The sequence below is a fragment of the Kwoniella europaea genome, chromosome 1 (genome assembly GCF_036810445.1).
Source record: "Kwoniella europaea PYCC6329 chromosome 1, complete sequence".
Taxonomy (NCBI): domain Eukaryota; kingdom Fungi; phylum Basidiomycota; class Tremellomycetes; order Tremellales; family Cryptococcaceae; genus Kwoniella; species Kwoniella europaea.
In genome coordinates, this window is record NC_089487.1 from 6,690,262 (window position 1) to 6,712,975 (window position 22,714).

The 22,714-nt window shown below is 43.9% G+C and overlaps 11 protein-coding genes and 1 non-coding gene across 12 annotated transcripts; 7 read left to right on the top strand and 5 right to left on the bottom strand.

Moving 5' to 3' along the window:
* Positions 1 to 228: 228 nt before the first annotated feature.
* On the bottom strand, positions 229 to 1,186 carry V865_002549 (iron donor protein CyaY; the record flags this gene model as incomplete). The annotated part of the gene is made up of 3 exons (XM_066226350.1): positions 229 to 483; positions 685 to 808; positions 963 to 1,186. The coding sequence occupies 3 exons, from the start codon at positions 1,184 to 1,186 to the stop codon at positions 229 to 231; spliced, it is 603 nt and encodes a 200-aa protein (XP_066082447.1).
* Positions 1,187 to 1,633: 447 nt separating this feature from the next.
* Positions 1,634 to 1,750, top strand: V865_002550. The gene has a single exon (XR_010725573.1). It is a non-coding gene; the product is annotated as a 5S ribosomal RNA (ribosomal RNA).
* Positions 1,751 to 2,130: 380 nt separating this feature from the next.
* Positions 2,131 to 4,196, top strand: V865_002551 (uncharacterized protein; the record flags this gene model as incomplete). The annotated part of the gene is made up of 2 exons (XM_066226351.1): positions 2,131 to 3,969; positions 4,032 to 4,196. 2 exons carry the CDS (start codon positions 2,131 to 2,133, stop codon positions 4,194 to 4,196), a joined length of 2,004 nt encoding a protein of 667 aa, XP_066082448.1.
* Positions 4,197 to 4,842: 646 nt separating this feature from the next.
* On the top strand, positions 4,843 to 5,403 carry V865_002552 (uncharacterized protein; the record flags this gene model as incomplete). The annotated part of the gene is made up of 1 exon (XM_066226352.1): positions 4,843 to 5,403. One exon carries the CDS (start codon positions 4,843 to 4,845, stop codon positions 5,401 to 5,403), a length of 561 nt encoding a protein of 186 aa, XP_066082449.1.
* Positions 5,404 to 5,764: 361 nt separating this feature from the next.
* V865_002553 (uncharacterized protein) lies at positions 5,765 to 6,549 on the bottom strand (the record flags this gene model as incomplete). Its single annotated transcript, XM_066226353.1, has 6 exons — positions 5,765 to 5,836; positions 5,933 to 6,008; positions 6,105 to 6,138; positions 6,229 to 6,286; positions 6,367 to 6,466; positions 6,530 to 6,549. 6 exons carry the CDS (start codon positions 6,547 to 6,549, stop codon positions 5,765 to 5,767), a joined length of 360 nt encoding a protein of 119 aa, XP_066082450.1.
* A 430-nt stretch (positions 6,550 to 6,979) lies between these two features.
* Positions 6,980 to 9,619, top strand: V865_002554 (uncharacterized protein; the record flags this gene model as incomplete). Its single annotated transcript, XM_066226354.1, has 5 exons — positions 6,980 to 7,268; positions 7,367 to 7,692; positions 7,811 to 8,205; positions 8,295 to 9,312; positions 9,407 to 9,619. The coding sequence occupies 5 exons, from the start codon at positions 6,980 to 6,982 to the stop codon at positions 9,617 to 9,619; spliced, it is 2,241 nt and encodes a 746-aa protein (XP_066082451.1).
* Positions 9,620 to 9,795: 176 nt separating this feature from the next.
* On the bottom strand, positions 9,796 to 10,538 carry V865_002555 (uncharacterized protein; the record flags this gene model as incomplete). The annotated part of the gene is made up of 3 exons (XM_066226355.1): positions 9,796 to 10,119; positions 10,186 to 10,315; positions 10,387 to 10,538. 3 exons carry the CDS (start codon positions 10,536 to 10,538, stop codon positions 9,796 to 9,798), a joined length of 606 nt encoding a protein of 201 aa, XP_066082452.1.
* A 282-nt stretch (positions 10,539 to 10,820) lies between these two features.
* V865_002556 (uncharacterized protein) lies at positions 10,821 to 11,936 on the top strand (the record flags this gene model as incomplete). The annotated part of the gene is made up of 3 exons (XM_066226356.1): positions 10,821 to 10,932; positions 11,006 to 11,648; positions 11,825 to 11,936. The coding sequence occupies 3 exons, from the start codon at positions 10,821 to 10,823 to the stop codon at positions 11,934 to 11,936; spliced, it is 867 nt and encodes a 288-aa protein (XP_066082453.1).
* A 146-nt stretch (positions 11,937 to 12,082) lies between these two features.
* On the bottom strand, positions 12,083 to 13,310 carry V865_002557 (uncharacterized protein; the record flags this gene model as incomplete). The annotated part of the gene is made up of 2 exons (XM_066226357.1): positions 12,083 to 12,944; positions 13,060 to 13,310. 2 exons carry the CDS (start codon positions 13,308 to 13,310, stop codon positions 12,083 to 12,085), a joined length of 1,113 nt encoding a protein of 370 aa, XP_066082454.1.
* A 342-nt stretch (positions 13,311 to 13,652) lies between these two features.
* Positions 13,653 to 15,429, top strand: V865_002558 (uncharacterized protein; the record flags this gene model as incomplete). Its single annotated transcript, XM_066226358.1, has 7 exons — positions 13,653 to 13,673; positions 13,736 to 13,794; positions 13,857 to 14,002; positions 14,079 to 14,580; positions 14,660 to 14,764; positions 14,871 to 15,275; positions 15,357 to 15,429. The coding sequence occupies 7 exons, from the start codon at positions 13,653 to 13,655 to the stop codon at positions 15,427 to 15,429; spliced, it is 1,311 nt and encodes a 436-aa protein (XP_066082455.1).
* A 176-nt stretch (positions 15,430 to 15,605) lies between these two features.
* V865_002559 (GTP-binding protein LepA) lies at positions 15,606 to 20,410 on the bottom strand (the record flags this gene model as incomplete). The annotated part of the gene is made up of 17 exons (XM_066226359.1): positions 15,606 to 17,497; positions 17,557 to 17,676; positions 17,731 to 17,830; positions 17,891 to 18,105; positions 18,201 to 18,227; positions 18,280 to 18,381; positions 18,427 to 18,494; positions 18,554 to 18,635; positions 18,691 to 18,712; positions 18,774 to 18,839; positions 18,896 to 18,972; positions 19,029 to 19,063; positions 19,124 to 19,294; positions 19,362 to 19,647; positions 19,733 to 19,967; positions 20,021 to 20,084; positions 20,139 to 20,410. The coding sequence occupies 17 exons, from the start codon at positions 20,408 to 20,410 to the stop codon at positions 15,606 to 15,608; spliced, it is 3,834 nt and encodes a 1,277-aa protein (XP_066082456.1).
* A 432-nt stretch (positions 20,411 to 20,842) lies between these two features.
* On the top strand, positions 20,843 to 22,590 carry V865_002560 (cysteine synthase; the record flags this gene model as incomplete). Its single annotated transcript, XM_066226360.1, has 5 exons — positions 20,843 to 20,983; positions 21,049 to 21,352; positions 21,444 to 21,788; positions 21,966 to 22,197; positions 22,494 to 22,590. The coding sequence occupies 5 exons, from the start codon at positions 20,843 to 20,845 to the stop codon at positions 22,588 to 22,590; spliced, it is 1,119 nt and encodes a 372-aa protein (XP_066082457.1).
* Between the last annotated feature and the right edge of the window lie 124 nt (positions 22,591 to 22,714).

Consider the following 22,714-nt stretch of genomic DNA (forward strand, 5'->3'; position numbering starts at 1 on the left):
TCTTTACATTCAGCTACGTTAGATACAGACCCAAATTGATGATCTACAATTCCGATTCGATCACACGGCCATCTTATTCTTGATACTTGTTTCATTGATTCGAGATTACTTTCAATATCATATGTTATGTATGTCCTCGAACCAACTCGAACTAGGTAAATGAAACTTGACTTGCTCGTGTCATGTATCACGAATATCCCCTGTATCGTATATCTCGTAGCTTGTATCTTATAATCCTGTACCATCCCATTCCTTCGCTTCATCCTCCTTCCCTTGTCTTTTCAACAACTCCCTCAATTCCTTGTCCAACAGATCCTTAAACACTATCGTCTCATCTCTATGATGAACCCATCCTTTGGAGGTTATATAGTCGAATCGCGATGGACCAGATAAAGGGGATGACATCCATATTTGTAAATTGGGGGGTTGCTTGTTGATCACGTATGTACCGTGAGGTGGGAGGGAGAGAGTCATTACGCCGGACTATGTATGGGTGAATGAATGATGGGATGAAAAATTGGGGTGTATGTTGTATATTAGAATATATCGGATCATGATGTATGTAAAAGAAAGAAAAAGAACTCATTGGGTCAGTTTCGATTTCGAGTTCGAGCTCAATTTCAATCTCATTATCACCTTTCTCAAGACGCTTGATGTGGATACCAGGAGATACGAATCACTCACACTATATTCAACCTCCCAATCATTCTCTCCAAACTGCTCAACGTAAATCTCCAAATTCTCATGTAAGATGTCCATATCCCGTTCAGAGACTTGCTCGTACTCTTCTGGAGATAATGTTGATGCGCTGGAACCATGAACAAGAATATGATCAGCATGATCCATAGATAGCGTATGATATGCTATCGATATCGATATAGATGATTGTATATATATACTATGCTCTGTATCTTATTTGAAGACAATGAATGGATGGAATGAGTGGAAAGTAAGAAACTCACGGTTTCTCTCCTTGTTCCGTCTGATACCTGGAGCTACTCATAAATGCTCTCAGCTGTTGTTTGGGGGATAATGACGGTATGCGCAAGGAGGACGCTGTGTGTTGACCATGTCGCTGACATTGAGAGGAGATACGTGGTAAAGGAGTTGAGGAACGTCGTATACTCCGCGAATGAGAGATGGAACGAATGCCCTTGAGTAGAGTGGATCGTGAGGAGGAGGCCATGTTCCTGATGCTGGGTGGTAAGCTTCAATCTATGTGCTGTATGCTATACTCGGATGGAGTATCGAATGAGATGTAAAGTATATGTAAGTTGGTGGATGTCGAGTTGATAAGTTACCGGAGCACCTCATCGGTCGTCAACTTTTGACTTTTGCTCTTCCCGTGCCTTATATGTGGCAACGAATCAAATAGAAAATGTTGGGATATTCAAATGACATACCCGTAGGAATATAAACGAAGTTGAAGCATCAGTGATACATAGCTCAGGTCATGATGTGATCCATAGAAAGTGATCAAGGGAACATCCTAATCTATGAAGATCGCAAATCATCTCGCGATCACTTCAATCTATCAGGAGACGCAAAATCCTCCTCATCCGCATTCCCATCTGCCAGATATATGATCCTCGCGACTACTCTATATAACCAGATAAAAGTGCAAACTACCATCTACGGCCATAGAAGGTATAAAACGCCCCATCCCGTCCGCTCTGGGAAGCTTTAATCTACCTATCGCTCGGTCAGTACCAAGGTGGGGGACCACTTGGGAATCCCGGGTGCTGTAGTTTTTTTGTTTTTGGCGTGAAGACGGAGGGATATGTATATCTATGTATCATGCATGTATGAGAGGGCGGTAAATGGTTTTGGGTGGTCAGTAAATGTAATGGAATTGAATAGAAAGAAATATGCAGGTAATTGTGTTTGAGTACATTCAACACGTAAGGAACGATGTATACTTTTGTGTGTGTGTATGTACGTACGCATTGACCACCGTGAATGTTTATTTGAGGTGTGAGCACGGACATACGGACACGCCTGCCACAAGCATAGATCCACCCTATCAGTTGACAAAAACACAAAAGGGTAAACATCATTCTACTTGCCATTCTCATCTTTCCTCCATACTTCGACTTTGTCTAATCTATTGTACTGAAGGCGAAGATCATCATGTCCCAACCGACCTCAATCGCCATCTCCTCTACCTCGCCCAATCTATCCTCAAAGGACTTCAAAGGCGACACCAAGACTGGTGATCCACCTTCCCCTCCTCTGGAACAGGAACCAGTCCAAGTTTTGACTAGAGAGGACGTAGCTGTAAAACTTATGGACGAGCTTGAGAAGGACAAGAAAGGTGAATCGTCCAAAGTATGGAACGGTCGAGAGAAAGCTGCTACGGGGGATCATGGGGATGTGGATGAAGAAGATCATGTTGATGGATTGCTTTCTCCCACTGGAGAGAAATCGATGGTAGAAGAGCGAGATAGTCCAATGCCAGATAAGTCCCCTGTGACTATGGAAGGAGAGAATGCTTCTACACCACTTATTTCGGATGGTAGACGAGATTATATCTCATCTTCAGTACTTCCTTCAACTTCTGTCCCAGAAAAAGGTGAATCAAAAGAAGATCCAGCACCTATATCACCAATAATCGAAGGGAGTCCCACCGCTCCTGCCGTTCCTCCTGGATCGGCATCCATTGCTCGGTACCCCATGGGTAATCGACGACCTAAAGGACCTAAAGGATGGATATCCTCCCTCAATCATCCTCGTGCGATATCCAACCTTACCAACCAACAGATGGCTCTTACTCCTCCGAGATCGAGCTCCACTTCTGACTTGCCCAAGGCAGAGAACAGAGCGAGAGTATCTTCTGTTTATGTTCATCAGCAGCAACGGGGAGGAGCGAGGAGAATATCAGGTACGATGCAATATGCTTTTGTCCAACCGCAACTTCAAACTCAGTCTCAACACACAGCTGGACAAGGTCCGAGTGAAAACGAAGTTGAAGCTGAAGCTGAGAATGAGGGTGATGACAGAGATGATGATATATCTTTTATTGAAGATAATGAGGAAGCTGAAGTGGTCGAACAATTATCAGCGGAAAATGAAGCTAGAATAAGATACGAAGTTGGTTTATCCCAGGACCAAGATGAAATTTGGATGGAATACGTTAGAAATCAATTATCAAGTTTGTTTCCTGATTTCTTTGGAGCGGATCCTGGTCAACTCCAAGCTCAGATAGGAGAAGCAACATATCTTCGACGCGAACACCAACAAGAAGCGGAATATGGAGTCTACCAAGAATCACAACGGAAAAGAGAAATGGAAGGAGAAGGAGGGGAACAGATGGGAATGGAAGATGGTGTAGAGAGAATTGGATCACCGTTATTCCCTCGAGAAGAGACCACTTCACAGCCGGACGGGCAGATCAGATCCCCTCCAGGAGCGATGATTGACTCTCCAACAGTTGGTAGAAGCGTATCGTTAAGAAATGGCCATGATGTATTTTCGACACCTGCCACCAACGATCGAAGCTTTGTTAGTGCCAGTTCATCAACAGATTTTTCGTCCCTTCCTACTCCGCCCTTGAGGTCGAATGCGGAGATGTTAAGAGGGAATGTGGTAATTCCGAATGTAAGGGATGAGATCGGTGGGTTGAGGGATGAGATTGAGAGGTTGAGAAGCGTTGTTGGTGGATTGGCTCAAGAGCTGGGTGGGGGCGGGATCGGTCAACAGCGAGAAATACGAAGTGAGGAAGTGGCGAGGGAGAATGAGTATGAGATTGATGGAGGTATTGTAACTGCGGAGTCGCAGGGGGAGGGCGTCTCAGATGAGGAGCAGGGTCGTGGACATGATGCTGTGCTGATGCAGGAGGAAGACGAAATTAAGAGTGAGAAAGCGGAGGAAGGAGACAATCGAATGGGACAGATGGAATCAGGATCAGTCGTGAAGGGAGAGAAAACAAAGACAGAGAAGAAGGAGCAAGTTTCAGAAGTTTTCTTGAAAGTGAGATATTTATTCCACCCCAATGGAAATTGGACAGTAGCTGATCTCTGAAACACAACTAGACCGCCAACATCTCAGCCGAGATCATCCGTCTTCTTGGTTCACAGATCAGCAAGTCAGCTAAGAGAGATACAGAGGGCAGTGGTACTCGATCTGATGAAGAGGTGTTTAGTACCATGAACCTCGAGAAGATTATGCGATATGTTAAAGGACTCGGTACGAGCTGAGGCAGATAGATCGAATTTGTGTAGAGTATGCAGTTAGCCACATCTATCGATAATTCTGTGCAGTGATGATGAACCAGGATGCATGTGGTTAGCTTAAAACTTTGAGTGAACATTATCCATTCAGCCATCTCACTTCGAAGAAGGAAAAAGGATGATTCCGGCGGTATTTAGAGTGTTTCCCTCGATCAGTACCCTAGATTAATAATGGGGTAATACCGTAATCTACAGGGTTCATTTTGGGCCTTTCATGAAGATTAGACTGGAAACAGGATTATTTTCATCATGCTAAAAGTAAGCTAGTACGAAGAATGAACCATTCTTATGGTGCGACGACTTTTTAGCATGAGCCGAATAGATGGTGCGAAATGAAAGTCAAGTTTCGATGTTAGCGTTCGATGTCGATTGTTTGGGACATCTATACGATGTTTTGACAACAGGTACTACTTATATACTACGTCCCCACTTTCTCTTAAGACTATACTCAACGCAAATCGAATAAAAGACATCACTGTGCAACTACATCATCTGGAAGAGGATTTAGTAGATCATCGCAATTAAACCTACCCTGTATATAACAATAGTGAACCACCTACACCGACATCTCACGTAACGAAAGACCCGAAGCACGACCACACCACACCACACCATGCCCATCATCCTAGCATCACTGGTATTCGCCTTTGCTCTCGCCGCTTTACCTTCCACGGAACCACTCTCGCCGGACGAGCAGGAACAGGCAGAGTATGTTGCTTATCTCAGAGATGAGAGGGAGAAGAGGAGGAGGAAGATTAGGCAGAAGGAAACTGATGATTTCAGGAGGAGATCGGACAAGATTCCCAACGACTCGGACGAGCGCAGACGGATGAGGGGTGTGGATATAAATCTCGAGAACGATGATAGAAGGAGTAGGAGTAAATATGATTCAGGATTAGGATTGAATCTGCCATTTGAGGAGGTGGGTCCAACTCATCTAGATGATTGTCAAGAATGTTTGACTAATGGGAATGACTTGTTATCGAATCAGTCAAATGTATCATCGAGAGGACGATTGGTATCTGATATATATCCTACGACCAACTACAAGAGGACCCATCTTCGAAGATCATCTTCAGTCCCTTCTTTTTCATCCACCTCAAGTGTCAGTTCAAGCTCGAGGGATTCAAGTCCTGGGAACTCGCCTAAGAGGTTCAGTGCGACTCTTGTGTGATCTATCGAGTTGGAACAAATCGTTCAAAAGTTGGTCCTATCCGAGGACCCGAGGATCTGAGACGAGATCGATCATATATTGTGGCTTGTTCAAGTTGGAATATGATTAATGAACCCAAGATGGATGGAAGGAGATAAGAACAACTGTATCAATTTATCACACATGCCCGTAAGGTCGCTTTACTTTACTTCACTTGGTATGAAGACTTATTTGTATATTATATATAGAACACCTTTGTACATAGACATAAGATAGCTCATTCATAGACAGATGATCCTCCAGATGTATCAATATTTTATATTATTTTACATATGTGTATGAACGATACCATATCATGTCTCATTTTCTATCATTTAGAAGATCATTTAAGAAATTCTTCGAACCTCTTCTTATCTAAGATCTCTTGTTCGACCAATCTACCCGTTTCTTTTCCCTACAAAATTGAACCAAAGGCAAATTCAGCGTCATGCGGATCAACCCCAATTCTTCTCTCAGTAAGTGACGGGACAAGGTGTGAAATTCAACTTACATTTTCGATTTTCAGTATGGTAGGTACACTGTTCACGTTCCAATCCACCCTGGCTTTATTTTTGGGTGTCCTCCATCTATACGATAATGGATGATAATGTCAGCAACACACCAAGGTTAGCAGCAGCTAAAAAAATTGCCAGATGATGAGGGAAGGAACGAGGAAGGCTTACTCTGGTATGCTACCTACCCAGTATATGATAGCTTCTACTCACGACCATAACCATCCAAATTAGCTTTCTTCGTATTTCCCTCGACCCACTAATATGTGAACGCTGCAGGAGAGACTCGACGTACTGGGTTTATCAGGTGCATCGAAAGCTTGTTTGACTGTTGATTCGACGTCTCTACAGTCCTACCCATCCCATTTCGATCCAAACTATCGTCAGTATGTGATGGAAGACGATGATGTAATGAAGCTACGGGTAAACTCACAGGACACCACATCTGACCATTTACTATATCCGAGTAGAAGACCAGGTATGATACGGGAGGAGCATCACGGGCATTGAGCGAGTTGAATACGTGTGGGAAGCTGGGATCGTTATGTCTAATCGATTAGAGTTGAATTGAACCGTGTTAGGTAGAGTAGGCTCACGGATTAGCTAATAATGGCATGTCGATTCAATCGATTCAGACAAAGTATGGAGAGAGTACGGTTCTTCAGTATGTAGGATATACGATGGGATATCTATTGGTTGGTATGATATTGAATGCAGTCGATACTATGGATGTTGTATGATGTATAAAGTATGGAATGAAATATGATGATAAAACTGTTTCGACCTTGTTGTTCGTAATTTAACAACCCATCTCGATTCCACTTGTCGTTCAAATTACAACATTACCATTGATTCATCCCTTCCTTTTGCATCTCCTGCTTCTCCTATCTCACACTACTCGTCCAGCTCAATCCGACATATCACGCGATCTGACGTGACCAGATCTATCTAACTCACCCAATACGATCACTTGGACCTTTCCTTTCTGCCCCAGGCAATCCAGCGACCGAGCGATTGTCACTACCAATTATGGTCTAGAGGATAGGATGTCACCTACCAAGCCACCCACCTCCACTCGACCTCGACGTTCATTACCTACTCCGATCAACAGTCGAACCAGATCAACTCGAGAAGCTCAAGACAGTGGAACCGATACGGAGAATGAGAATGAAGCTGGACCTTCGTCAGTAGGTAAAGATGTTAAGGGAAAGGGGAAGGAGAAAGAGAAAGTACCGGAAAGAAGGGTGTTACCAGCAAGGATAAGGAGATCAGCAGGTGGTGGGGAAGGTATGAGGGAGGTTGAGGAGATGATCATTGATTGGTTAGAGAGATGGGGTGGGTGTTGATTCTTCCCTTCTTTCTTCGGTTGGACGAATGTCATTGATGAGAATGAAAAGCAGGGAAGTTACATGCTGATAAAGTGAAATTCATAGGTGAACCATCCACAACACCACCCAAACAACTTCCAATCCACCTTACTTCCCTACCCCTTTCTTATGTATCTCCACCGACGACGAAAACCCAACAGGACGTGGCTGTACCGACTATAACGCTCACTTCAAGTCGGCGAAAAGCCGAAGAAGGAGAAGGTAGATTAGGCAAAGAAGAGAAGATTGAAGTTCCTGATTGGGTGATGGTAAAAGCTGGTGAGGATGATAAGGAAGAAGCGAGGGAAGAACTTGTTTCTGGGCTCGGTGGGAAGGGGAAGGGGCCGGCCAGTCCAGTTAAGAGATTAAGAAGGGGTGGAATAGGTGATGAGGTGGGTTCATATTCGAACTCAAATCCTGAAGACTTTCGCTTCTTGTGATTTGACTTGTTCTGGTTTGCTTTGAGGTAGTTACAGAGCTGATTGGATCGATTGATCAACTCATGACTAGGTGGAAGAAGATACATCCGATTCATATTACTTGTCCTTACATAGGAAATACGAAGTATTCGAAAGGAGACAACGTATAAGGGAGAAAGAGAAATTACAATTTGAGAGGTATAAGATGAAATCCAGACTAGACCTTTTGAAGAATATACCTAGGTTGAATTGGATTTTAATCGTTAACACAATCTTGCAGAGGTTTACCAATCAGAATCAAACTACCACATCGAAAGCAGGTGAAGAGCTTGATACAAATGGGGAGAGCAAAAAGGAAGATGGGATTAGTAGAGCGAAAGCGAAAATAAGAGATAATGGAGAAGAATGGTTAAAGGATTTGTTAATAAGGGAAGGTGAACAGTTGATGAAGAGGTTTCAGGAACTGTTACCTCCAGAACCTAGAAAGTGAGCTTAAAAGCATCCCTCAATACCATTGTCTAAGATATTACGATGGTGCAAGTCGTGCTGATAAATCATGATGTTTGTGATGAAAGATCAAAACATTCCTCAGCTAATACACCCCATCAACCCTCATCAAGACTTTCAACCCCTTCTCGAGTTTCTCCTTCACTCTCACCGTCTCTTACGCCCCCACCCGTCGTCTTACCTGCCAGAGTAGCCGCTCTTCGAGATCCACCATCGACTGTCTCGTCAACAAATAAACGTAAGCGCAGATCGACCATTGCCTCAACATCCACTACAACTACTACTGCGGATCATCCAGCTGGAGACGAGAAAACTCCCTCAAAAGGGGAAAGAAGGTCTACAAGGGTGATCAAGACTTACGGTAAAAGAAGTAATAGTGGTAACATTGATGGATCTTCACCTGGCAACGCGATGATAATTGATAGTAGTGATGGTGAAAGTGAAAGTGAGGAAGAGGAACCGTATTCCCCCTCTGAAATAATCATACCCAGTGCTTCAAAGACTCGCAAGGCTACAACTTCTGTAGCTACAACGGCGACGGGCACAACTACTCAAACATCGCTGCCGTCCAAACCCAATTTCAAAGCCATTAATCATACGCAACAAAGTATCAAATCTTTTTTCAAACCACCACCAACTCCTCCTCCTCAGAATCAAAATCAGCCATTGATGACTGTCAGACCACTCGCTCCGAAACCTTCTTTCACGACTGCAACTGCGACTACTTCCAAGACCAACGCTACCATCGTATCCTCCCTTACTACTTCTTCACCAGCCGGATCGACCTCTATTCGCAATGCGAATAATGTTCCAGCGAAATCGGCGATTACAACTCTCGCTCAAAGGCCATCCTCTTACCCTATTCGGGTACCATGCTTGATTGAAGCTGCTTCCAGGCGAGAGTCGGGGTTTGGTCTTGGACAACAGAAAGAGGCTGGTGATCCCCTCGGAGTTGAGCCTTTGCCTGGGTTAAGGGGAAGATCAGGGTCGATATCGAATAAGAGGTTTGACGATGTGAATGGCAATAGAGATAATGTAACTCCTTTTGGTGTGGCTTTACCTGGTAGACTCGAATGGAAATCCGAGGTGAGTGCATCATACACCAGAGTTTATCAATTTCATACTTGTGTGTTCTGACATGTCTGACGGCTACCATGTTCTGACCATTACTTGTATATAGTTCACTATTACAGACGAAGAAGATTTCTGGCCAATCATCGCTCACAGACAGAATATCCGATCATCGATCAATAATAATAACAATAACAGCAATAATGATCAACGTAAAATATCAAATGGTATATCACATGTTCCTCTTACCAAGGATGATAGTGTTTTGACACCTGAGGAAGTGGAAGAACTAGAAGGTGTCGAAGAAGCCGTTGTACTGTAAAGTGCAAGTGGAGGATGACGATCTTTAGTAAGTAGGGTAGTAGGGGTATTTTGTATGATAATGATACTTTTGTATTACACAAATAAGACATAAAATGCATCTACGATTCAAAATGTACATTACATTGTATAATTGAACAAAAAAGTACATGATGATTGGTAATTGATATAGATAGATCAACTCTGTTTGATATGAGCTTGAGATTGGTCTTTGAATTTATTGATTATATCTTCGATCAACCTCAATATACGAGGTATGTTCCATCCTGCTATCACAAGAGCTAATATGATGGTATATATGGTAGGTAAAGCTGTACGTGGTATAACTCCAAGTATCAGAGGTTCAAGTATGATTGATATTGGTGTATGGAACTGATCTGTGGGTTCATGTGCGATATCATCGGATAAGAGTGGATGATACATCCTTGGAGATAGGGATGAACCGATTATCGAGAATTGGAATGATTCGTCGGGAGGTATAATTTTGATCTTTGTGGGAGACTGTTCATTATACCGTCAATAGATATCCACATGCTTCAACCTAATGAGAGTGAAAAGTCTACTTACGGATCCAGGCCATGAGATTCTGATTGTCCATTTCTGATAATCTTTTTCCACCCCTTGGAAATTAAGTATGAACGATTGATTGGGAGAGGAGTCTGTGAGATTGACAATGGTAGGTTGAGAAGGTGTTAATCTATGATATCACAACGAAAAGGGTTATTAGTTAGTTGACCCTTTTCATAGCAGAGATAAAGTGATACTCGCTCGAGGAGATCCGGGGTTATAGAGAGAATTGGAGTTGAAGAAGGAGGAGGAGGAGGAAGGGGTAGTGAGAAGTTGATTATTTCCGTGTCTGCTCTTACTATTCCGAGGAGGCATAAGAGCAAGAAGATGGGGAGGATGATGGCCTTCATCATATTTGCCCTCTGCTCTCTTCATCACTTGACATTCAAGTCTAAATGACTGAAACAAGAAGAAGAGGAAGAAGTAAAGGAGCACTGAGGGGTGTGAGGTGCAGAGGTGGACGGTCAAAGTGGAGGACGGGATCAATTTCAATCTCATCATACAGCAGTTCAACTTGTTGAACCAAACTCATCCAATCTCTGTACCATCTATCTATCCTACCCTCATATCCAAAAGGGTACCATCAGTCATTCACAGAACAGTCAAGAAGAAATCTCAGAGCGCAGAGCATAAAAATGGACGCTAAATCACTCTTACGAGCTAAAAAAGCCGAATCTCGAATCACCCATCCTTACGCAGCGTATAACAATGCAGGTGTATTGAGATGCTCGATATGTGCTGTTCCAGGTGAGTTACCTTAGTCGTCCCAGTCACCCAGCGAATCTGAGTTCACTTGCTGACTATGTTTTGGGTGGTGCAGTGAAACAATGGGATGCCCATTTAATGACCAAGCAACATCGTCAATCGGTCGCACGTGAAAAAGCAGAACAGGAAAAAGCTCTGAAAGCAAAAACAAAGAGTAAAAGACCTTTATCGCACTCTACGGATATCGATGGACAGGGACAGGGACAACAAGGCGAATCATCAAAGAGAGCGAAAACACAACCTACCCACAACGAAGAAGACGAAGATGAAGATGGGAGTGGAAGCGGGGTGGGAGGACTACCAGCTGGATTCTTCTCTTCTTCCAACCAACCCAAATCTATATCGAGATCGCCTTCTCCCCAACCTCAACCATCACTTCAGCCGACTGGAGATACGGAATTGGATGATTTTTTGTCTTCACTGAATGATGATACTCCTTCATCGGCTTCGCCAATTACAGCACAAAGTCAGACAAAGCAGATAAGTGGGAAGAGAAAGACGTACAAGGAGATCATACCTTCTCAGACATCTTATGAAGCGGCTCCGGTCCGTATAGCGCCACCGACGCAGGGCGATCAGAAGGATGCTGTACAGGAAGAAGAGGAACCTGAAGAGAGTGAACAGGAAAGGAAAGAAAGGTTGGAGAGGGAAGAAAGGGAGGAGATTGTTAGGAGGTTGGAAGAGGAGGAAAGAGCGCAGTGAGTTTTTATGTCCTCCTGGTTCGCAGGGTAGTAGAAAGAAAGAGATGGTCGCCTTTGGGATGGCAAAGGTCCATGAGGATATAAGCTGCCAACGTGTAGTAGAGGAAGAAACGTGGCTTGAATACTGTTTTGGTCTTTTCGCATATAGCTAACCTGCTCTTATACACTCACAGGGAAGATGCGGATTCTCGCGTAGCGTCGCTGAAAGTTCGAATGGAGATGTTAAAGAAAAGGAGAGAAGCGAAGGGTAACAAGCCTAAGATCGCGAATACGAATGGTGCATAGTCATAAGTGGGACATGAAGATCGTTTATGTTGATGTATCAATGTAAATTATATGAATGATATAAGACATGAAGACGTCAGACTAATGTTTACCACTTAACTGTATCTACTCTTCTTCTCATGTTGACCTGAAGCTATTCAGTCTCTCTACGCATCTCTCCTCAACCCGAAACCACCGCCTCCTCTCCTTTTCTTCCTATCTTCATCAACCGGCAATTCTTCACCTTCATTAATTCCCAATTCCGCGTACCATCCACTAACATCTTCACCGGTCTGTCTAGCATAACTCTCAATCGCCTCCAAAGCTTCTATCCTCTTTTTCTCAGCTCTGATAGCATCCGTTCTACCAGCCAATTGATCTTCCAATCTCTCCTGTTTCTTCCTTTCTCTTTCTAATTTGAATGCGGCTCGTCGGGCCTGTTGACGCTCTGCGATCTGCTGCTGTTCCAGTATCTGAGACTCCATGAACTTCTCTTCTAGTCGCACAGCTTGATCCCATCTGAGTTGAATATCATCTACAGGCTCGTCCTGGTTAGAGAAAGTACTCAATGGCAAGGGTTCACCTCGATTCTTCTCCCAAGCACGTTGCATCCTCATAGCCAAATTTTCATCATCCTCCTCATCCATCTTGTTCAACCTCCTCAATTCCAATTCCTCTTCATCTAGCAGTTCTTCCTCAACCCCTTCTAATTGATGAGGAGGTTTGTCTTTCTTCCTATTATTTTTCTCAAATCCAATTTCATCAGGATCGACCTCTGATAGAGAGGCTGCGCGCTGAGGTGAAGGACCCATCTTCCATGCGTATTCCGTAACTGTTGTCTTGGGTATTCTAGGAATTGGAACAGGTTCCTTCAATCTCATAGCTGTACGCTCGTCTTTCCTCGTCAGTCGCATTGCATTGGCAATGGCTTCATGTCGTTCTTGCTCTGTTTCTATGGGTCTTTCAATTCGGGCCTTGTGGATCAGACCTTGAGATTCGAGCGAGGCGAGGATGGTACGTTTTAGGAAGCTACATAAGTCATAGCAGATTGGTAAGCAATTATTATTATTGTATTTCGATGAGACTTTTTACTATAAAGCCATCAAGGGATATCGGAACAGAAGGAAATCATTCCTAAACCCACTTGACACTCTTAAACGGATGATCAGGGAACGGAGCCGTAGGCATAGGAACCCAAGGCCTCCTTCCTTCTCTCATATTACTGACTCTCTTCATCCTGATCCTACCTTGATTATCTACCACATGAGCTGGTCGCAATACCGGACGCAATCCTTCGGTGGCAGCTTGATACATCTGTTGAGTGGATAGGTGCGGATGTGAAGATAGGAGGGATTGGACGATACGAGTCGCCGAGGATTGTGATGGGCCGGACATGGTCATTGAGTGGATTTGGAGCGAGATCCTAGCCTAGCTTGGAGAGTTGCTGCTGGTCTCCCAGCGTAGTGTCGAGGGATATGTATGTATATGTAAGCAATGCTATGAGGATGATCAGAATTACAATACCGAATCTTCGGTTTCACTCTGGACCTTCTACCGATGATTAAATGTCACGTGACTAGTACTTCTCGAGTCAAAGAGGTAGTTAACCTTTGGTTGATCAAAACGAACATTAGACTCTTCAGCATTCTCCTCGACTACTACCTACCCTCGTTGCATCTTGAACCATCAACACAGTGAAATTCGTCCGGAAATCAGCAAGGCAAGGGAAGGAACAACATGGCAGCATCAGCTACTCTGGTAGGCTGCCTCACAATGACTCCTTCCAGTATTGACAGCTGATGCCCCCTTTTACAACGCAGAAATCAAATGACCCAAATGCCCGTCTAACAGAGGCACTATGTACCTCTCTTCGACGAAGGTCAGCTGAATTGTCCTTCGTCGCCTTCATAGGGATGTTCAAGCTGACTTGGGGGTGTATAGACAAATCGTCGGTTCACTCAACGTGGCTTTAGCCACAGCGGCCTTGATACAAAATGTTGTTCGAAGTGCGCGATATTCAACGATCGATGAATTACTTGGATTAATCAAGTCTATAGGAAAGAAATTGATAGATGCTAATCCGAAAGGTAAGAACCATCTTAGCTGGCTTGTTTACGGTTCACTTGAATCGATAGCTAACGATTAACATGTTGTACATTTTAGAGTTGGCCGCTACGAATATCATCCGACGTATCCTCCGACTGATCCGAGAAGAGTATCGAGCAGCAGCCGCAGCCCACATAATCTCAGCACCTCCTTCAGCACCCGAAACTCCTTTCTTAGGACCTACCACACCTGGTCTAAGTGCACCATCCAATCATTATTTATCCACTGCGACCGATTTCCAATTCTTCCCTTCTACATCTCAACTATCTCGTCAAACGAGTTTATCCAATTTTGTTGCGATGCGTCATTCAAGAGCTCAATTGGAGAGATCGGGAAGTTTGGTAGATATGCAATTATCTCAAAGTACCAATTCCTTGTTTACGAGACATAATAATGTACCTGAAACTCCAGGTATAAATAGGATAGATTCAGATGAGTTTATGAAACATTCTGCGAAACTTAAACCGGTTTTGATCCAGGCTATAGATGAGGTTGTGGGTGAGCTGGAAACTACTCATGAGGATGTGGCGAAGGGGGCGAGGGAACATATACATTCTTCGTGAGTTGTGGAATTTAGTTGATCGAGTAGGAAAGTAGATCAATTAGCTGACTTGCCTTGCCTTGCTTTTATCTCTTAGCGAGATCATCCTTACTATGGGTCATTCAAAGACGGTAGAAGCGTTTTTGAAACAGGGCTATAGAGATAGGAAATTCACCGTAGTAGTTGCTGAATCTGCGCCATCGTGAGTAATCACTTCGTCTTATATTCGTTTTCGACACTTTCCACCATCGCCTGACCCGATGTCAGCCAAACTGAGTACTAAACTAATCTTGCTATCTGCCTATCAGCTACTTGGGCCATTCCCTCGCTCACTCCCTCTCATCGCACGGTATCCCCACCATCCTCATCCCCGACTCGTCCATCCACGCGATCCTCCCACGAGTAACAAAAGTGATCCTCGGTGCTCATTCAGTCCTAGCCAACGGAGGTCTTTTCGCCCTGTCTGGTTCATTGGCATGTGCATTGGCAGCTAAGACTCACTCGAAACCTGTCGTCATCACCACTGGTCAATTCAAGTTCGCCCCAGCATGGAACCTGTACCATGATTATGCGGCTGTAGATTTCCAGGGTCCGGGAAGTGTCATTGGAACGACTGGAAATGGAGGTGGGGGAGGTAAAGAGTCGACGGAAGTGGTCGACCCGTATTTTGATTATATAAGACCCGAGTTGGTTCAGCTGTTCGTGACTAATGAGTAAGTGAAAAAGTCTTCAACTCAAATACGGGTCAGAAATTAAAATGTTGACTTGCTAATGCTTTCTATTTACATTTGTAGAGGTGATCACTCCCCATCGTATATCTATCGATTGATCAGAGAAGCGTATGACGAGGAGGACGTAGAGTTGTGATTGTCGGTAATCCTACAAAAGCTGATCCTACAGTCTGAACTAGATTTGAAAGGATAATGTGATCTTGGATAGATGATCCGTACAATCCATTATGCATGATGATAATGACAATATGATGCAGGTATATGACAATGCGTGGTATTATTTTCCAACCTCGAAAATGTGATTCTGATATTTTAATTTTCTTCCCCGAACAAGGTTCTTTTGGCCCATATCAACCTATTATCAACCTTCCATTCAATCCAACCTTCTTCATTCCCTTCTCCAAACTTATTTTCCAGATCTTTCCATACTTTCTCAATAATCTGTAAATCACCTCCACTGGTTTTCGTAAAGGCTTTCAGTATAATCCAAAGTTGTTTCTTATTCATCCCTTTGGTCTTATTTCCCATCCCCGAGGGGCTAAGGGATAAGAAAGATAGATATATTTCTTGCAAATTCTCTAAATCCCATTCTATCCCATCACTACCGTGGGTTTTAGGTGGTTTAGCAGTGAATGATTTCTCTTGATCTGTAAATGGTGATAAACCTTTTTCCCAAATATCTTTAAAACTCTCTCTTTCAACATTCCTACCATAGTCATTTGACCCATATCGATTGATCCCAAATACCCTATATGCCTCTCCACCTCCTCTGATTAGGTCAGATTGACCATAAGTTGCGAATCCCTTGAACAAAGTGGTGTAATCTTTGATATCTGGTGTGAAGCCATTTTCGAATATATGTTTGAAAACTGTCAAACTTCCTATGATATTTCTTTTGTTGACTAAAGCAGATAGTAGTGGACCGAATAATTCTCTAGTCGGCTTGCAATGTTCGGGTATAGGTATTACTACTTGTCCATCTTGTTTAAATGATCCGTTGGTAGTCGTGCCTAGTAAGTTTTGATATTCCCCTTGATCCAATTCGACAATCTTCGAGTATCCTTCGATAGCACTCTGCAAAAGCCTATCCTCATTCACATCCACGTCCACGTCAGACTCGTCAGCCCCTCGTGGATGTGGACCTCTCGCAAAAGCATGTATAGCAAAATTGACCAATACGCCCTTATCTTCTTCACTCATCTCTAACTCCGCTTGATTGAAAGCGCCATATAAGATTTTTGGTATATCCTCTATTCTACCCGTCTTCTCAGCTAGAATACACCTAGTCAAATAACTGTGACTATCCGGGATTATTTCATTTCGGGATAATTTCATCGACCAATCTTCAAATCTACTTTGATGTCCTGCCAGAGCGCATAAATACATTATGTGATTGATTCCTTTCTGATAGCTCCTCGTTCCCTTGATATCATTCTGATTAGGTGATGTAGGGAACAAAGACCGAAAAGACTTTTCAGCATTGAGTATATCTTGGGTTTTCACTTTTCGTTCTATTCGTGATGTTTGAGCTAAGACTGTAAGTTCCATCCCTCTCAGAGCTTTCGCTTTATCTCCTACTATATCCTCTAATTCCCTGAATAACGGTTGTAGTTGTTCCGCATATAATTTACGATCTCCACCTTCCCTTTGTTGTAGAGCAAGAAGAGCAGAGATGATCTCGTGGATCTCTCCAGGAGTGAAGACGTGCGAATCGGGAGATGAAGTGTACAATTCCTGGAATGCCTCGGATAGCTTGGAGGAGGTCGCTTCGGGAGGTGGAGGAGAAGAGGTCAATCGACCGATCAAAGATAATTTGGACGATCTTTCCGGAGGTGAGATAGGAGATCGACCAATGGGAGGTGGTGCAGACGCTGGTTGCGCAGGTATGGTGGGTGATTCGGGATCGGGTTGAGGGAGATTTTGAGTGATTGGATCATTGGTGTTATGCCATGAAGTGGACGAAGATGAGAACGACGTTGATAAAAGGTTATTGGGTGATAAGCCAGGAGGTATAGGTATGCTAGGGATATGCGAGTTTAGCCCTAAAGACGAGGATCGGGCCGAAGAGTGGAATGACCTTGGCCGAGAGGAAAGCACTTGGAAGAACGCGGTTTGAGGTATCTCAATGTTTCCTGCTAATTTTTTGAGTCGCTTTTTACCTTCTTTCTGCTTGTTCAAGTGTTTTAGCTTTCGATCGTAGTGTCCTGTTCCCCAACGATCATCAGCTTCGGCAGACTCAAAGCGCAAGAATCAGCTGACTCACCTCCGTACAGTCCCGCAGTCACGTCCTTTCGGAACGCAGAGACGTTCTCTCTCGCTATCACCTTGGCACCGACAGCAGCTTGAAGAGAAAGCTCGAACTGCTGACGGGGTACTACCTCCTCTGTATAATGATGTTAGCACAAGGGACAGTCAGTGTAGATGATTTGACACTTACTGAGTTTTTTTACCCAGGCTTTACCGACATTCTGGGCAGCGAACTTATGCACGATCATAGCTAGTGCATCAACGGGTTTACCATTGATCAGAATATTGAGCTAAAATGACGATCACAATCAGCTTCACCCATGGAGCTATTAGCACATATCGTAGCTCACTTTGACCAAGTTAGACTGCTGATACCCTGCTTCTTCATAATCGAAACTTGCGAATCCCGAACTTGAGCTCTTCAACTCTGAGAAGAAATCCGTCACGATCTCCGCTAGAGGCAATGAATATCTCAATATCGCTCGATCAGAGTTTTCCAAGATACGATATTCTTGTTGTACACCTCGATATCGTGAACATAAATCCATCATTTCGCCGATGTATTCTACATGAATATGTCAGCTTCGACTTATAAGCCACAATGGAGTAATGCCAAATGGAAACGGGTATGGAATGGGGTATTTCCAAACAGAGACCCACCATTTGGTACGAAAATTGTAGCATTGACTAGCAGAAAGTCAGTTGAATGTTGGTATACAGGTCCCCAGAAAAGACTTACTCATCGGTTCTTCGATATGCCTGACTCGCAACTTCGAATCTGTTACTTCGGGAAAATCCACTGGGTTCGAAACGAATCCCTCGGTACCATTCAGGTAGACCACTGATAGAAATCAGCTACACTCGTATGTACTGCATCTGAGCTCACCTTTGTATGGCACAGTAGGTGCAGTCACGATCACCTCTGAGGAATATTCATCTTCCAGTCGTTGTTTGCTACAGAGCGAGGTGAGCTTCACAGGACAAATACGGTCATTCGAAAGACGTAGACTTGCAAGACATCCATATGAAGCGTACCAAGAAAGCCTAGTCGAAAACCTTGACTCAGAGCGGCGGACGATTCTCGTTGTACCGATACTAAGCAATATTTAGTATCGGAGTTCCCTTTACTAGTATTGATAAAATAGCTTACCACTTCTATCGTTGAGAGTAAGCTGTCACGGATGAGCATAAAGTGTGAGCCCAATCATTCAAGTCGGATTATATATAGCTCACTCGTTCTATCGATTCTTCGAGTTTCGGGAAATCTGAGCTGTCCATCGGGAATACACCGGCGTAAACCTGATATAACGTAAATCAGTCGTGGTCCGAGTCTGACATGATTTCAAGAAACTGACCATAGCTTTCATAGGCTTGAAGCCAGGAAGAGGTTCAACCGGTTTGTCTGCCCAGCATATCGTATCTCCAGTGAACGCTACAAATAGCGATGAGCACTGTTTTGGACGATGGGACATTTATGATGACGCTCACCTTCCTCAGAGTTTTTCATGTTGCAAACAATATACCTGCGTCTCACAAAATGATGAGTTGATGTTATCACACTATTCGGGAAGAAAACAACTCACCCTACTTGTCCATCTTTCAGTTGATCCACCACCACTTCCTCAGGATTGTTAATTCCCACTTCCAGTATCTCATATCGCTTTCCAGCTTGGAGGAATCTAACTTTATCTCCTTTCTTCAGTGTGCCCGAGAATATACGAACTAGCGAGACAACCCCTCGAAACTGATCGTAACTATCGACCACACAGAGATCGTGATAAGCTTTAATTCAAACAAGGAGATAGGTGAAGGTGAACTTACAAAGTATCAAATATCAATCCTCGTAATTTCCCATCATCTTCTATCCATCTCTTGGGTGAAGGTAGATTATCGATGATGTTATCTAACACATTCTTAACTCCTAATCCTGATTTGGCACTTATACGCATATGGTCTTTCAGAGGTAGTCCGAGGGAAGTTTCGATTTCGTCACTTGTCTCATCTGGCGAGGCATGCGGTAAGTCCACTTTGTTGATTACAGGTAATAGTTTGAGGTTGGCTTCTAAGGCATGATGAAATACCGATAATGTCTGTGCTTGAATGCCCTCTACGACGCCATAGAACGCACAAATCAGCTCCACTATTCTACATATGATATACGAGGAGGTATTATTGAAAGAAGAAGAACATACGTGAACAGTCCACCAGCAACAAACCACCTTCACAAGCTCCCAAACTTCTCGAAACCTCATAACTGAAATCTACATGACCGGGCGTATCAATCAGGTTAATCAGGTACTTCTGACCATCTGTATGTTCATGTATTATCGATACCGTTTGAGCTTTCACTGTTATACCCCTTTCTCTCTCCACTTTTAGTTTATCGAGAAATTGAGGATTCGAGGAAGGCGGTACAGTTCCAGTCATCTATATATCAGAAGGTAAGCTGACAGAAGACCCGGTTGGCAAAGGCAGCTTACCTGTAGCAGACGATCTGCCAAAGTAGACTTTCCATGATCTATATGAGCGATGATTGAGAGATTCCTATGGATTGTGTCAGCTTGCGGAGGATCAAAGATATCGCTCGCGCTAGCTTACCGTATACGTTCCGGAGGGAATTCGCCCATCTCCAATGATCTCTTCTTCGATATGATGTCTGTTGCTCTTGCTTCTGAACGTATGCTAGTCGATAAGAGTCGCCTTTGAGCTCGAGTCCAGGCAAGCTTCGATGGTACTCTCAAGCTGACGGTACTTGCTGACGGTTGCAGTGAGCTTGACAAGGTGCTGGTTGACTGTAGAGCTGATTGAGATGCTCTGAGTCTGCGAAGGCAAGCGGCACATGGCCGACCTGCACGAAGCACTGAGCTCATGTCGGATATGTTGGTGAATGTGACAAGCACCAATTCCGTGAGGTAGCTTAGTTCTATCTACCACCCTTGGTGCGGTGCATTGATGATATACCACCAACATATCATGAGCAACAGTGATTTCGTGTAGGGAATCTCGAATAACAATGTGGAGATTCAATTCATCTCCCTGGGGCTGTATCACGTGACATGATGGGTATTCCAGATAAATGAGGTTGTGCCTGGCTGACGTGATTGAAAACCAAGGTGGTGGTGAGTGACGCTGATTCGAGATGAAGCATTCCCAAAATATCAGTCTTGTATCTTGCACGAATTGATAATCCATCTATTTGTCTGTATATATTGCATATTGTCTATACATCACATCACAGCCTCACCCAGTACATCTCCCTCAGCATCGTATAATCCTCATCCAACGGCACGATCATTATTACGATGGTAGCCCCTCTCTCCGCTCGAATGTTTCGAGCTACGGCTGTCGCACGACCATTCGCTCGAAGGACCTATGCAACCTCTGTCACTGGATATGGAAAAGAGGTCGAGGGTTTCGTAGGTGCTGTAGGAAACACACCTTTGGTGAGTCATCAGAACATCCAAGCTATCTGGTGGACAACCATCTGACTGATGTATGAATCATGCAGATCCGACTTAATCGATTATCGGAAGAGACAGGATCCAACATCCTCGCAAAAGCCGAATTCATGTCACCTGGAGGATCGATCAAAGACCGAGCGGCACTCTATCTCGTTAAAGATGCAGAGGAGAAGGGACTCATCAGACCCGGTGGTACCGTAGTGGAAGGAACTGCAGGAAACACAGGTATAGGATTAGCTCATGTGTGTAGATCGAAAGGATATCAATGTGTGATTTACATGCCGGATACCCAAAGTCAAGAAAAGATTGATCTTTTGAGAATGTTGGGTGCAGATGTCAGACCTGTTCCCGGTGAGTCACCACATTCTTCCTTCTTTGCATCATTTGGGATTAGTGATTTAAGTACGATGATGTGTGCTAATACCTTTTGGTCAATAATTAGCCGTCGCATTTGACAATCCCCAAAATTACAACCACCAAGCCAAACGATATGCCGAATCATTAGATAACGCCGTATGGACCAACCAATTCGACAATACCGCCAATAGGAATGCTCATATCCTCACTACCGGACCTGAGATATGGGAACAGACAAACGGTGGTAAATTAGATGCCTTCATCTGTTCGACAGGTACAGGTGGTACTCTTGCTGGTGTAGCTAGATACTTGACTGAGAAATCAGATGGTAAAGTGGAAGCTTGGTTGGCGGACCCTCCTGGAAGTGTGCTTTACAATTTGGTTGAGAATGGGAAATTGGAAAGAGTCGGAAATGGATCTATCACTGAGGGTAAGTTCATGATCAAGCAGAGAATAGTCGTAAACCACTCCGGCATCATTCTTCCGGTGTCTTGAGTCTGGTTTTGACCAACTAAAACCGTCAAAATGCCGTATCTCATCCCACTACCAAAGGATTACTTGCTTTGCTGTATGTTATTCTTTACTGACACATTGCCATATTTGACAGGTATCGGACAAGGACGAGTAACTTCCAACCTCCAACCTGATCTCTCCCTTTTATCCGGTGCCATCCACGTCCCAGATTCAGCGTCTATCAATATGGTATACAGATTACTTCACGAGGAAGGTCTCTATGTCGGTGCATCGAGTGCTTTGAACGTATGGGCTGCAACGGAATTGGCCAAGAAGAAAGGAAAGGGAAGTACGGTCGTGACTGTGCTTTGTGATGGTGCTTATCGGTGAGTGCAAGTTCTACTGTGAGGTCTGTGAGGATGTCGAGATACTCCTCGTGGTGGAGATAAGGGTAAAGCTGGGAAATATGAGCAGGATATAGGAGAAAACAGAGGTGACAGCGGGGCGGATACTTGTCGACAGGCGGCATTGGTGGCGTGAGCTGGGTTCAGGGAAGTATAGCTGAGCATTGTCCGGGGTGAAGAAATGATTGGGGAGGAAGGGTGATTTGGGAATGAGCGATATCAATGAAATGCCATTACGAATGAACAAATATGCTAATATATTTGCTATTACGATGCAGATACCAAGCCCGTCTTTTCTCTCGAGTATGGTTAGAATCCAAGGGTCTCGATTCCCATATCCCAGAACACCTCCAAAAATACATTGTCCTTCCGTAAACGGGATACGATCTCTCAATTATCTGCATGCATACAGTATATGACATTGTTCGTTTCCGTACATAATTCCGAATGAGATCACACTGTACACTGTGATAGTACTTACACAGGTAAGCTAGGCCTC